General features: G+C 54.7%; 1 protein-coding gene across 1 annotated transcript in view; it reads left to right on the top strand.

Annotated features, from left to right (window-relative positions):
* Positions 1 to 15314, top strand: part of LOC106724364 (Golgi-associated plant pathogenesis-related protein 1) — a 36021-nt gene that overhangs the window by 13205 nt on the left and 7502 nt on the right. Inside the window, exons 2-4 of the mRNA XM_014531457.1 lie at positions 8131 to 8239; positions 8575 to 8678; positions 10460 to 10537. Coding sequence (XP_014386943.1) covers positions 8131 to 8239; positions 8575 to 8678; positions 10460 to 10537 — 291 coding nt within the window. The remainder of the gene's footprint in view (positions 1 to 8130; positions 8240 to 8574; positions 8679 to 10459; positions 10538 to 15314) is intronic.

Here is a 15314-nt window from a genome sequence, read left to right as displayed (position 1 = left end):
CTCTGCCTCTTCCACTTCTCTGAGGTGTAAAATCTTCCCCATCCTGGTAGACTCAACTTCGGGGCTGAGAGGCCACCCCTGGCTTCCCCTCCGCCTAGAAGGAGGGCAGGTCTCTTCTTGGCTGCTGCCCCCCTCCCCCTACACAGTCAGCTTGGGACACTGCCCAGCTATAGACCTGCTTCCCACAGACACCTCACTCCTGGCCGCCAGACAGGGGCCCTGACTATCTGGGCATAGCTACTGCCTCACAGGAGGCCCTTAATGAACAGCTTGAACAGAAGTCCTGCTTCGTGGAGGCTGGGGTGTCAGCCTGAGGGGGGTGAAGCTGGGTCCCTTCTGGAATCTGTCCTCAAGATCCAGCCTCATGGGCACGCGCTGGGAGTATGCCTTCCCCTGACATTGGCCTTACACTGCCTTGCCCGTAGTGACAGGTCTGGCCTTCAGCCCTGGCTGTGCTCACCACTTGCTGTGTGATCCTGAGCAAGGCTCTTTTCCCAACTGTACAGTGAGGTGGCCCAAACGATCCCCTGGGTCCTTCACAGTGTGGAAAGGTGACACAGGAGTCGTCATGAAGCTAAAATTCATGACGGTAGGTGGTGATGGGGCAAGAGCATGGCAGATGTGAGTGAGCACTTTAAGGAATCAATTCCTTTCCCTGTAGGTTAAGAGAAAATCCACAAATTTTCTAAAGCCACATTTTAATCAGTGGTTTCCAGCTCCTCCCCTGAGAAGCAATTCTCCTGCCCTGCTGTCAGCTGAGTGCTCGCTCTTCTATCTGTTCACTCATCTATCCATCTCTCCCTGCCTTCTTGCTCCCTTCTCTCCCTCCTTTTTTCCCCCCATCCATTCCACCATCTGTCAGCTCTGTACGGTGGACTCGGTGCTGTGGAGGGCATGACCCGGTCCTCAGGAGTGTTTATTTGGATTGTGAAATGAATCAATGAATCAAATCATCTGGGGATGAGAGACAGGCATCACATGCTTCAGTAAGAGGTGGGAAGTGACTCAAGCCACTAGACAGGAGCAGGTGAAGAGCAGTGGGAGCTCAGGGGAAGGAGAGGTCTCCTTTGCAAAGGGCTATTGGAGGCTCCTGGAGGAGGTGGTCAAACTCCAGAGAGGCTTGGGAATTTGGACTTTATCCCTGAGACCTGCAATGCCATAGAAAGGTGTTCACTGACGGTGGCAGGAGAGTGATCAGGTGGGAAGAGGGCAGAGGTGGGGGTCAGGGAGGGGGTGCTGCCGTTATCAGGCAACCGATGACAGGGGCTCTAAGGAACCGCAGAGGAGGAGAGGATGGGTTTGGGAGGTGGTACCCTCAAGCCAGTTTTGGTGACTAACTTATAAATGAGAGGACAGGGCCACAGGTATGTCTGGGTGCAAGATGGTGGTGACACCTCCTAGGACTGAAGATACAGAATCAAGCAGGTTTCAGAGGAAGGGGACAGAGGCAGAGGGCAGGTTAGAGCTGGTTCAGGCAGGTGCCACCCCCCACACACAACCAGGGACCTTCCAGAATGCTGGCTCAGGCCTCTCTCCCTCATAGCCACATGCATTATATCTGTCTCTCCCAAAGACTGGGAGCCCCCAGGACAGTCCTGGCTCCCCTAAGGGTCTCCAAGAGAAAGTGAGCTTTCTAGGTAGCCCAGGCCCAACCTGTAGCTCCAGGCCACCAGCCGGAGGTCTGCGCTGCAAAGCCCGTAGCGCTCACAAATGTGTAGCCATAAGGGGCTTGATGTGGTTTCATAAAGACCGTTGTAAGGAGCTGTCCCTGTCTCTTCTGTGCCCTCGTTTCCTCATAGGAGCTCGTCTCTCTTTAATCTTAAACCTCAGAGATACCACAGAGCTGCTTGGGGTTGGTAGGCATTGCTGGAAAACTGTGACTGCGCCAACACAGCTTTAATTCCAGGAGACGCTCAGCCCAGTGTGCAGACTTCCAGGTCCATCGCCCACCTTGCTGGGCTTCAGTTTGCAGCAACTGTGATGGGGGCAGAGAAAGACAATCTGCCCTCAGCGCAGGCCTTGGGCTCAGTGGGAATCTCTAGTCCCTAATACAGTGACGACCAATTGTTAAGCTCCTGGTGCATGCCAGGCTTGGAGCTACTTACTATCAATTGTGTAGATTTATAGAGGTTGAGTACCATGCCCAACTCAGACCTTGACCAGTAGGTGGACAAACTGGGATTTGAGGCCAGCTCTCTGACTTCCCAGATGTGTGCTTTCTCCCGTACCACACTGATCCCTTGCCACCTGCTTCCTGCCTCCTTCTCAGCCTGGAATCTGGCTCAGTAGGGACTTCTGCACACCCTCTAATTCCCTCTAAAAATCTTAAAGTCCCCTCCACCCACCTCTGCCATCAGGGCAGAAAGCATTTAGGGACCAACTGGCCCAGGAATTTTTTACTGAGCAGGGCCCTGACACCTCTGCAGGGTGTGGCTGTGTGGGCCACATCGGTTCCAGCTGTTCCATTTTCATCTGTTGATTTTGCTGGGGCTGGGGTGGGGGAGGGGCGGAAAGTTCAAAGAAAGGGTTTCCCTGCTTTGAAGATATTTTGAAAACCACAGGTGTCATACTTCCTTCTCGCACATTTGGGGATGTGGAACCCAGAGAGGCAGGCCTGAGTGGCCGGCCACAGGCAGGGCTGGAGCATGGACACGGGCTGCCCTGGCTCCTTCAGTCCCTCAGTGACTGTTATCTGCACAGGGTCAGCCTGGAACCATCAACCACCATTCTTGCTTAGGGAAAGGGAAGTACACGCAAAGTGGAAAGTAGGAGAGATTTGAAACAGAGGAGGCTGCTCTTAGATCTAGCTCGAATGTGGACTCACTGTGTGAAATTGTGAAATTCACATGTCCTCCCAAAGACTCTAGCTTCCTCATCTGTAAAGAGAAGACTATGGTCCAATTCATTTGCTTACTCATTCACTCAGCAAACATCTGATGAGCTCAGAGGTGCTGAAAGAGGTCATCGAAGATGGATAGAGCCTAGCTGGCCTGGCTCCGTGGTTGAGCCTCAACCTATGAACCGGGGGGTCACGGTTCAGTTCCCGGTCAGGGCACATGCCCGGGTTGCAAGCTCGATCCTCCGTGTGGGGCGTGCAGGAGGCAGCCGAGCAAGGATTCTCGCACATGCCCGGGTTGCAAGCTCGATCCTCCGTGTGGGGTGTGCAGGAGGCAGCCGAGCAAGGATTCTTGCTCATCACTGATGTTTCCATCTTTCTCTCCCTTTCCCTTCCGCTCTGAAATCAATAAAAATACGCTTTTTAAGAAAAGATTAATACAAATACCAGCAGTCCGGCTCCCGTGGAAATCAGGGATGGGATCCGATGGGACAATGTCTCCCCAAGCCAGAGGCTTTGTTAGTAATGATATCGTTATAATTGACACCGAGTAACTGTTCACTGTGTTCCAGAACTGTTCTAAAGCGGTGACTTAGATTAATTCTTTTAATTCTCATAACAGCCCTGTGAGGTGGACACTGCTATCTCTATTTTTCTATGAGGGGGTGGGGGGTTGGGGGGGATGAGGCATAGAGTGATTAAGCAACTTGACCAAAATCACACAGCTGGTCAGAGGCAGAGCTGGTATTTGCCTCTTGAATTTCCTGGAACAGAAGCTGCTCTTTCTTCCTTTCTTTTTTCCCCCCTCAACTTTGTATTCTTCCTTCCTGATAAACCAGTTTTAACCCAAAGGTGGGACCGGGGCAGTTTCCAGTGTTAAAGAACAATATTCAACCGAGTACATCTGAAGATCTAATTGGCTTTAGTCAGCAGTTCATGGGTTCATTGCTTTCTAGCAACTAGAAGGGTGCTCCGATGAGTTCGTTGTACAAATGGGAGGTTTTTATAGGCATAAAGAGGGCGAGACTAAGAACTTAAAAGGGTGTGTTCCTCTAGGCAGGGTCCTCTCCCCTGAGGGGGAAGCAGCAGGGCTTATCAGGCAGTTTGTCCCATTAGTGATCAGGAAATTCGAGACTGATTGGTTTAAAATTCCAGTCCGGGGAGGGGCTGTCACTGCAATTGGGTTAGTTACTAGGTTTTGGTTTGGTGAGGGGACTTGGCAAAAGTGTTTCACACCAGCTTCTTGCCAAGGGGCAGAAGGGGCCTGTCTACATTCCTGCCCCGGCCTCTGACCGTCCTGGGCCTCTGGCGGGAGTGGGGAGGGAAATGAGTCAGGCTGGGCTCCGGGAGGCCTCAGAGGAGGACGGATGCTGAGAGGGGAGCCTGTGTTAGCCCACAGCCAGGCGGGAGGAGGGCACAGACCTCCTTGGAGCCTTTGGCATTTAGAAGCCCAGGCCCCAAAGGACCTTCGAGAGCCCCCAGGCCAGCCCCCGCTGAGATGCCTGTGCCCTCCACTCCCGAAGGCAGCCTAGCCCTGCCCCTTCCCTCACCCTCAGCCCCAGGGAGCCAGCCCAGACAGCCCCTTCCACCTCCCAGCAGCTCCGACCTTGAGCCCCAGACCTGCCCCTGGAGCTTCTACTCCTGCAGCCCCTGGTTCGCCTCTGGGGCCCCTTAGGCAGGTCTGAAACCTCAGTTCTTTTCTCCTCTCTCCCCCCCCCCCCCCCCCCCCCTCTCCCCTCAGAGATTTGAAGGCAGCTGCCAAGCTCACTGAGCCCGACCCTCCTCCAGGTCTGGCCAGTCCCTCCGTCTCTGTGACGTCCTTTGACTTGTATCCCCTGGAGGCGGTGTGGGGTGAAGGACAGTGCTTCCCTCCTCACGGGCCTGCCCCTGAGCCAGTTGGGGGAATGTGAACAGGTTACCGCCCCTCCTGACCCTCAGTTTCCTCCTTTTAAACATGGACAGCTCCCACAGATGGTGGTGAGAAGTAAATGAGAGGGGCCCAGCCCGGCACCCACAGTGGTTGCCAACGTGCAGAAGAAAGGACCCCCCTCATTCCGGGCCGGCACCCCGAGCTCCGTGGGTCCCCCTATGAGGACATAATCCCTCTCCCCATTGAGGGCTGGCCGTGAGGGCTCTCCCTGCCTCGTGCAGGGATGGGTAGGTTTCCTTTGACCTTCTTTTCCCGATGTTTATCTTTGTCCTTGGGCTTTTCTACAGAAGTGGGGTGTGCCTCTTGCTGGGTGTGGTCACCAGTGATCTCTTGTCTCCCTGAGGCTGAGGCCCTGCTGTGTGGAGCCACCAGGGCTGGGACTGTCTGCTGTGCTGGGAGGGGACTCCTCGGAGGGGGTGGGAGTGCCTCCCAGAGGGTGGGGAGGGAGGGCTCCCTCGATGATTTCCAGGAAGTTGTCCTGACCCCTTCCTGGGAACCCTGCCCCAGGGAACTGGGCCTGGTGTGGACAATGACTGGCTTTGGTTTCTAGGCAGCGAGCTTAGGTCGAGCACAGGAACTTTCACTTTTATCTCTCTTAACTTCCCATAGTCTGGGAGTGCAGTGACCTAGTTTTTAGCAGCCTTATAAATATCCCTCTGCCAAGGAGACTGCAGGCCCACAGCCCTGCGGACCAAGTGCAGCCCGGCCCTGGCTCCCGGGGCGGCCTGTCCACAGGCTTCGCGTCCCTGTCCTGCCCACATCGCTGTGCCTGGGCCTCACCGGACTGCCCTGCTGGGCTCCACAGCCCTCGGGGTCAGTACCACTCATTCTTCAACTCAAGAAAGCCCCTGGGACAGCTCTGCCTCCACCACTGGCAGGTGCCTTCATCTCCCCTGGGTTGGCATCCGGCCAAAAGCTCCGAGGGCAAGTTCTGGCCTTCTTCCCCTCAAGTCCACTCCCCGGCCCAGTGAGTTTGATTTGAAGGCCCAGGAGACACGGGGATCGGGCTGAGAGAGGGGAAGGGATTCCCTGATGGCTCATCTGCTCAGCGCCTGGGGTGAAAAGACAGCAGAGGATGCCAGAACCAGTTTGGCTCAGTGGATGGAGCGTCGGCCTGCGGACTCAAGGGTCCCGGGTTCAATTCCAGTCAAGGGCATGTACCTTGGTTGCGGGCACATCCCCAGTGGGGGGGTGTGCGGGAGGCAGCTGATCAATGTTTCTCATCAATGTTTCTGGCTCTCTATCCCTCTCCCTTTCTCTCTGTAAAAAATCAATAAAATATATTTAAAAAAAGAAAGAAAAGACAGCCGAGGAGAAGGACAGCTGACGAACGTGACCTGGGGTAATGGCAGGAATAACTGAGGCTTCCTGATGCTTCTCTCATTCTCCAGTTTACTCCCTGCCTGCCCTCAGCCAGGCCTTGGGGACAGGCTCCTGCCCAATGGAACGAGCTCAGTTTAAAGCCCTCACTCCTGACTCACCCAGTTCACCCATTCCCACGGAGGGACACTCCCAGATCCCTACAGCTGTCACTCAGGGCCTTCACAGTCCACGCTTGGCTTGCTGCTGTCCAGGCATCTTTGGGGCCTCCTCTCTGGGGTCACCTCCTTCCTGAGTCCCCAGACCGCGTTAGGTTGCCTGTCAAGTTCCTCTTGCACCTGTGCACCGGGGCCCTGTCGCCCCGTTTGCTAGTGTCTGTTTGCAGGCTGTCTCCCTTCCGAGTGTGAGCTCTTGGAGGCAGGACGTGGCCGTTTTGTCCCTGGGCACCTCGCACACCATACGGGACCTGGCACGGAGGAGGTGCTCAGAGAGCACAGGAACCGATGGGTGGGCTGGGATTGGGATGCTGCTGCTGCTGACAGGACAGATCAATGGATGGATGAATGAAGGGTGGAGAGATGAATGGGGGGTGTTGGATGGATGGGGTCCCATTTCAGATCCAAATTGATGTGACTTCTGTCCACTATTGACCTTGCCTGACCTGGCTTCACCCACTTATTCTTTCCCTAATCCTAGCCGCCCAGACCTTGCCCTTTCTAAGGTCATGACCCCATTGACCACAGGCTCCATTTCATCCCTCAATGCACCTCTGAACCCAACGCCAACACATTCTTTTCCACACTCTCCCCTCATTCACTTCCAATGCTGTCCTTCCTGGTCCTTTTTCTTCATCTGTCCCTGTCTTCTTGATTTTACCAGCCCAGTGTGGGGCCCCTCCACCCCGGCCCCTCTCTCTGAGCGCCCACCTCCAGTCCTGCCCAGTCCCCACCAGGCACCATAGGTCCAGTCTGAGATAGCCAGTCTCCCTCAAACATTTTCTTTCAGAAGTCCCATTGCTCACTGCCCAGGACCCCCACCCCACCACAACATCTGCTCTGCACCCCTGGCCCATCCTCCACTCAGCAGCCAGCAGGAACTTTCAGAAACACCGATCTCACCAGCTCACTCCTCTGCCCCCAATCAGTTGCTTCCCACTGCTTTGGGTAAAGACCCAGATCCCTCACATGGGCCACAGGGCCCTGCATAATCCATGGGTGCAGATGTGCAGAGGTGTGAGGGAGGGAGACAGGGTGGCAGAGGGGTGGAGGGAGGGATACAGGTGGGCAGAGGGGTGGAGGGAGGGAGACAGGGTGGCAGAGGTGTGAGGGAGGGAGACAGGGTGGGCAGAGGGGTGGAGGGAGGGAGACAGGGTGGCAGAGGTGTGAGGGAGGGAGACAGGGTGGGCAGAGGGGTGGAGGGAGGGAGACAGGGTGGCAGAGGTGTGAGGGAGGGAGACAGGGTGGGCAGAGGGGTGGAGGGAGGGAGACAGGGTGGCAGAGGTGTGAGGGAGGGAGACAGGGTGGGCAGAGGGGTGGAGGGAGGGAGACAGGGTGGCAGAGGTGTGAGGGAGGGAGACAGGGTGGGCAGAGGGGTGGAGGGAGGGAGACAGGGTGGCAGAGGTGTGAGGGAGGGAGACAGGGTGGGCAGAGGGGTGGAGGGAGGGAGACAGGGTGGCAGAGGTGTGAGGGAGGGAGACAGGGTGGGCAGAGGGGTGGAGGGAGGGAGACAGGGTGGCAGAGGTGTGAGGGAGGGAGACAGGGTGGGCAGAGGGGTGGAGGGAGGGAGACAGGGTGGCAGAGGTGTGAGGGAGGGAGACAGGGTGGGCAGAGGGGTGGAGGGAGGGAGACAGGGTGGCAGAGGTGTGGAGGGAGGGAGACAGGGTGGCAGAGGGGTGGAGGGAGGGAGACAGGGGGCAGAGGGGTGGAGCACTCCTCACATTGTCCCTTTGGCTGGGGCTGAGGGGCCTGCCATCGGCTGAGAAGGTGCCATCACACTCCCGGTGGGTCTTCTCCCTGCACTGAGTCTCCATTCGGAATCATTGCAGCTTCCAAGCAGTTTAACAACGAGGTCCTGCGGGCCCACAACGAGTACCGGCAGCAGCATGGCGTCCCCCCGCTGAAGCTGTGCAAGAAGCTCAACCAGGAGGCTCAGCAGTGAGTGCCCTGCGCCCCGGGGTGACGGCCGGTCGGGTGCGGAGGCTGCAGTCAGCGGGGCCCTGGGGGGCTGGAGGGACATGCGTTTCGGGGGCAGGATCACTCAGGCTTGAATAACGACTCCGCAGGCCCCTTTGTTCCTCTGAACTCAGTTTGCTCCTCTGTAAAATGGGCTGTTTGGGGCTCAGGAGAGCTGCTCAGAAGGGACGCTCCCAGTTTGCACTGCGAGCCCCGAGCCCCGAGCCCCGGAAGGACGTGCGGCCACGCTGCCGGTTCAGGGCTCACCTCGGGGCCTCCCTGGGCTGCTCCTCTGAGAAACACCATCCCCCCCGCAGGTATTCGGAGGCGCTGGCCAGCACGCGGATCCTCAAGCACAGCCCGGAGTCCAGCCGCGGCCAGTGCGGGGAGAACCTGGCCTGGGCATCCTACGATCAGCCAGGTGGGTCGCCTTCTCGGCTCCCCTGCCCCCTGCCCGGCCTTGGCAGCCCGCATTCCAGCCCCTGGGGCCCTCCCTCCGCGTGTAGCCATGGGCACCACAGGCAGAGCAGAGCCGGAGAGGAACCGAGCTCCGCACTCCGGGGCTGAGGGTAGCGTCCCTGGTGGGGCCAGGCCTGTGCTGCTGCCAGGGACACAGAGAGGAGCCGGACTGCCCGCACCCCCTTTCGGAGGAGCTCCCAGCCGCGGAGCAGGGTGCGGCCGCAGGCCTCTCTGGCAGGCCCCCCTGACCCCGCTCCCCAGCATCCCCAGCTGCAGAAGAATGTTACTTGTGTCACATTCTTCTAAAACAGATTGTTTCCCAGAGCTGGTGTATTAACTTTCTCACCAGAAAAGCACAGCAGAGCTTTTAACACGTCGGAAAGAAAATCACCATCATGGGCAAGACAGCCCTTCATCTGACGGCTCAGCCTGCAGTGGCGACCCCGCCACACGGGCCAGACCTCCTTGAGCCTCCTGGTCGGACAGCCCTGTCCTGGCTTTTTAGGAAAAATGTTGGCGAGCACTGCCTCCCTCCCCGAAGCCTTCTCCCTCCCGGGCCTCACATTCCTGGGAGTTCCCTGGGGAGGCCAGCGTGTCCTCTCAGCTTCCCCCGCTCCGGGCCCCTCCGGGAGAGGATGCACATGCTCCCGGGGAAGGCAGGAGTCCACAGCCTGCAGCCGCCTCCCCGGCCTGGGCTTGGGCCTGCCGGGCCCAGGGGAGGAGGGAGAGGGATGGGAAAGAGCCAGCAGGAGAGGAGGTTCCCTCCCAGCCTTGCACTGGCTCCCTGGGGAGCCTTGAGCAAGCCCTTCCCCTCTCTGGCCTCAGTTTCCCATCTCGACAGAGAGGGGGGGCTGGGTGAGTGGCCGCTAAGGCAGCGGTCCCCACGCTGGCTGCACATGGGATCTTGCGGTGCTTTTTAAAAACACCAGGGCCTGGGTCTCTCCTCCAGAGATACATGTACCATCCGTTCGAGGCAGGTCCCAGGCATCAGCAGCTTTCACACGTTCCCCGACGAGGCCGGTGTGTGGCCACGGCTCTCGAAGGCCCTCCTTGCCGCTCAGAGCGTGGTGCATGGCCAGCAGCAGCCTCTGGGCACTTGTTAGGAATGCAGACTCACAGGCTGCCCCGAGACCTGCTGCACTTTAGCAAGAGCCCCAGGTGACGTGAGCACACGTTCAAGCTTGCGATTCTGCTCTGAGCTCCGAGGCTCCTTCTAGCTCTGACCCTGAGATCCGCAGCTCCCAGGGAAATGCTGTGCGCTTCTCCCATCAGCACATCTAGGCCGGGGGCTGCTCCCAGTGAGGCCCCGTCTGCCTGCCTCGGAGACCCGGGCCCGGCAGCCCAATTGCCTTCCCTCCTGTGGATATTCCGGGAGCCAGGCTTGGGGTGGGAGGAGGGCGGGCTCAGGAACACCAGGAACATCATCAGAAGCCCCTGGAGTGCCTTGCATGGAACCCTCTTTACGGAGGCCCAGGGAGGGGAAGGCCTTGCCTAGGATGCCACGGCGAGTTCGTGGCCGGCGAGGAACAGATGCGGGTGATCCCAGGCCAGGGCTCCCCGAACCCCCAGGGCCGCCTCTTGAGCTCCGGTGTGCCCCTGGGCAGGAGTCCTGTTTCAGCTCCTGGGTGCTTTATCGGACCCCTCACTGTGGGGTGAGTGGCTTGCGGTTGGTGGGAGTAGATGGAAGGAATAGGAGTGGGTTGATTTTGCTGCTGAGTTTTAAACAGTGTCTTTTCCCTACAGGACAGGAGGTGGCTGATCGGTGGTACAGTGAAATTAAGAACTACAACTTCCAGCAGCCTGGCTTCACCTCTGGGACTGGTGAGTGACTGGGTGGCACCGCTGGCCTCGCCCTGGACTGTTGGGTGTCAGAGAGGAACTAACCCTCTGAAAACCAATCATTTCCCTCCTGTTTTACCTCCCCCATATTTCTCTGATTTGACTTTGCCCAAAGGGTAAAACCCTGTTTCCCCAGCACACACACATACACACACGCACACACATACACACGCGCACACACATACATACACACACACACACACACACACACACCCTCCATGTAAGCTCCCAGGCCGATGCTGTCCGCCCCGCCAGCGCCAGCACATACATACACACACACACACACACACACACACCCTCCATCTAAGCTCCCAGGCCAATGCTGTCCGCCCCGCCAGCTCCAAGTTTCCGGATGACTGGCGTGTGTCGTGAGGGGCTGTGCATTTTAAAAGCTGCCAGGTGCTGCTTTCCAGAAGTGGTGCCTCAGCACTTGTAACCGGTCATCCTACTTCTGGTCTTGCTCCCTACATCCAGCCTGCTCCCGAGCACCCAGAATGTTCCCAAACCCTCTCTGCCCATGTTGCTCTCCTGAGTAAACTGCCAACAGCTTCCTGGGCCTTCAGGAAAAGGGCCACGCTCACTCTTCTCTCGGTTTTAACTCCCTCCTCCCTCCAAGCTTCCTTCCTGCCACAGCCCCAGGCCTCATGGCCTCCCAGGCATTCTCCTTTCACCTTCAGGCTGCCGTTTGAGGTTCAGGTGAGCTTGGGTTGCAGAACCCCTGCTATTTGTGTGAACTTGGGCCGACGTCCCATCCTTCCCTGTCTTAGAGGGAGAGGGGCAAGGTGCTGGTCTCTACAGGACATTCTGGGAGGTGGCGTTTAGATGCAGGAGCCGCTGACTGGGGGACCATCCAGCCTTTCTCGTAGGCCTCCACTGCGCGCGGTAAACATGTAACCCACTCAAGGCCCACCCCAGCCCTGTCAGCATCTCTGAGCGCCGGGCTCCCTCTGGGCCCTCGCCAGGCCTCACCCGGCTCCTGTCTTTCCTCAGAACCACCGCAGGTGCACCTGAGGCGGCCCAGGAGGGGCTGGAAGGGGCTGTGAGTTTCTCTGACCAGAAAAACTGAAAAAGGGATTCTTGACCCACCCTATCCCTCTACTCCCCACCCACCCATGGGTGGAGCCTCTTACGGCCTCCTGCCCTCTGGAGGTTCTGCAGAAGCAGGAAGTGACATATTCTCAGAACCAGTCACTGTTTCCTGTGGTTTTCTGCTCACCCCTTCGGGCAGGAGTTCTTGCAACCCTGTGGGCAGGACTATGGGGCAGGAGTCAAAACATCTGCTGAAATGCTTCTCCCCTGGGCACTCAGGCCTGAGGGGGCTGCCGCCAGGGCCCGCAGGGAGAAGTGATGGCTCTGTGGCAACCCAGTTCCATCGATGAGGGAGGGCATAGGAACGGCTCCTCCAGTGATTAAAATGTGTTGGCAGAACCTGGAGTCCTTCTCATGAAGATCTGTGTCTAGGAGCCGTTTGATTTTATAGTGTCTGGATCTGCTTCCGCCGTGAGCAAGACTCACGGGCCATTGGACATGTGTCAGAGCGAGTGGTTAACGTTGCTACCCGTCCTCGGCTCAGAAGCCTTGCAACACCATTTGGGGACGGGGTGGGGCTTCATGCCACGAGTTTGGCAGAGGACACTGAGCCCCATGAAGGGGGAGAGGCCTCTCTACACCTTCTGTCCTCAGTCCGATGCTCTTTCCACGGCCCCTGCTCCCAGGCAGGAACCGCGCACGGTATATAGCAGATCTTGGCAAGGGAATAACGTGCAACAGTAAGGAAGAATGAGAAAGCTGTTTGTATGGATACGGAATACAACAGCTGAGCCAGGAACGGGACTCAGCTTTCCGTGATCACTGACCACCCGTCTCACCCGTCGCTCCATACTTCCCACCCCTAAAGAGGAAAACCCCAGAAGAACTATAGTCCCTATGTCATCCCAGGTGTCTGTGGGTAATGCCTGGGGATGGACAGAGCCTGAGCCTAAGACAGGAGCACAGATTTGGGGGGAGTTATCATCAGGGCTCGCAAGACCCTTACAGATCTGCACTGGCTTTCTCCACACAGCAGATTGGCAGAGACTGTTCCCTGTCAGTACAAAAAGGGCTTCCTCATTCTTCCTTACTGTTGCGCATGGTTCCCTTGCAAAGCTCTGCTGTAACTTAATGTGTTTTTCAAATGTATATTTTAGAAAGTTTGGGTCCAGAACAGGAAAGAGGATGTGATCTATTTAGGAGAAAAAGAAAAAGCAAGCTGTTAGTAGTTTAGAGTTAGAAACCAGTGTGTATCTGATGGTTGCTAAGGAAGTCGTGTCCTTTAACTCATCTGTGAATACCACACTCAGTTATCTCGGTGCAGACAGAAACCCCCGGCCAGAAGAAAGATAACTTAGTCGCATCTGTTTGGAAAAGGCTTCCACAGGCATTCATGCTGCCGAAGCTCATGTTGTGTCTGTAATCAGATTCTTGGCAACCAGTGGATAAACAGCAGCTCTTTCTTCCTTTTCTGGGTGACAGAGGGAGTGGGCGGGTCTATGGCCAAAGCATGTGGTCTGTTGAGAGAAAAGGCTTGTCTGAGAAAGGACTTGAGCCTTGATGAACAGACAGCCCATAGAAGCGGTGACACCTGGCAAAGCTGCCAAAAGCCTGGAGCTGCGACTCACAACCATAAGGACCAGGGTGAATCGGCAAGAAGTGTTTCTCTGTTCTGAGGTGAAAATCAGAGTTTTGTTGGGCAATGGTTGATGCAAGCGTAAGGATTAGCAGAAAAGATGCACAGTTGTACTTAAGGTTTGTTTTCTTTTCATTCTTGCGTTGACCGTATCACATCAACTCTATTGAGTAGTGTTTATGTTTGGTTATTTTCAGAAAAGAAATCTTTTTTGTATGTAGACAAATAAGTAAACTATACCTAAATTTTTAAAAAAAGTTCAACTGTGGGGGAAAACACACAATTTAATCAATGAACAGTTATTTATTCAGTCCTTACCATTTCTGATACACATCGGAGATATCACTGTTTTCTTGTCCCTGGAAAATTGGAAAAGTGTAGCTACCATTATTTATTTATTTATTTATCTATGTATTCATTCATTTATTCCTTTCTCTCTTTAATTTTGTGGTAAAATATACTTAACATAAAACTTATCATCTTAACCATTTTTAAGTGTAGAGTTCAGTGGGACTAAATACATTCATAGTGTTGTGCAACCACCACTCTATGAATGGAAAAGTTCATCTCCAGAACTTTTTCATCATCTCATATTGAAATTCTGAACCCATTAAACAATAACTCCCCTCCCTCCCTATCCCTCTAGTAACTACTATTCTATTTTCTGTCTTTATGAATTTGACTATTCTAGGAACCTTATATAAGTGGGAATCACTCAATATTTGTTCTTTTGGGTGGCTTATTTCACTTAGCATAATGTCCTCAAGTTCATACAGGTTGTAGCACATGTTAGAATTTCATTCCTTTTTAAGGCTGAATAATATTCCATTGTATGTATATGCAACATTTTATTTATTCATTTATTGATGGACATTTAGTCCTCCCCCCACCCCTATTGGCTATTCAGTCCTTGTGAATAATGCTGCTATGTACATTGACGTGCAAATATCTAAGTCCCTGCTTTTAATTCTTCTGGGTATATACTTAGAAGTGGACTGCTAGGTCATATGGTAATTCCATGTTTAACTTTTTGAGGAACTACAATACTGTCCTCCACAGCAGCTGCACCATTTTACATTCCTGTCAGCAATGTACAACTTTTCCAATTTCTCCACATCCTCACCAAAATCTGTTTCTTTTTAAAAAACACACACATTCTAATGGATATAAAGTGGTTACCCTCTTTCTTTCTGAACCACTCTGTGAGAAACTGGGCCACTCTGATCTTGATTTTCCTCCCTCTTCCTTCCCTCTGTCCCTTCTTCATCTGATATTTATTGAGCATCTGCTATGTTCCAAGTCCAGTACTAAACACTGGGGATATGGTGGTCAATAAGGCCGCTGTGGTGCCTGCTCTCCAGGAGGAAACACAATTGCCTCAAGGTTATTTTAGCAAACAGATGCCATCCTGTGACGTGGCAGTAAATATCCCATTGATCTGTCACCTCAATAGTAAAAGTGGAAGAGATGAGCTCCCGACCTTTACTCCCAGGAGATAAGAAGAATTTATGGCATTGAGCAAAGAGTACCTTTGCAGCATCAATTCTTTGACCCCAAAATGGGAGGGGAGTAGGAAGTTAAGCCATGTTAGCAGCTTGAAAGGACCAATGAGTAAGGGGCAGGTGGCCTGAGTGGATGACTGATACTGAGAAGTTTCAGCAAGCCATGGAAGTGTCTGGAGGATCAGGCAGTAACTTGAGAAAGAACTGGTCTGTTTGACTGAGAGCAGAGGAGGCTCTACCCTGTTAAGGTCTCAAAGAGTTCATAGAAGGCCTGCACTTCTAGTGAAAGCAGAGCCAGAATCCAAGAGGATTCTTTCATATGCCTTTCATTCATTCATTCACTCATTCATTCCATTCACTCATTCAGTAAAAGCTGCATGTGCAGGCTGTGCCAGGGTCCTGGGTATACTTTGGTGAATAAAACAATTTGATATCTGCCCATGTGGGGCTCTCTAGCATCATGAAGAAGCCAAGCAATAAGCCAGTACTCAAATCTAACCTTGCAAATGGTAAGAATGTTGCCGGAAGCCGGTCCATCCTTGCTGCTTGACACAGTCGCTGCAGGGAAGAAACATCTGCACAGCATATGTTT

Source organism: Myotis brandtii, unplaced genomic scaffold (genome assembly GCF_000412655.1).
Source record: "Myotis brandtii unplaced genomic scaffold, ASM41265v1 scaffold806, whole genome shotgun sequence".
In the NCBI taxonomy this organism is placed as follows: domain Eukaryota; kingdom Metazoa; phylum Chordata; class Mammalia; order Chiroptera; family Vespertilionidae; genus Myotis; species Myotis brandtii.
This window is presented reverse-complemented; position numbering and strand designations above follow the sequence as displayed.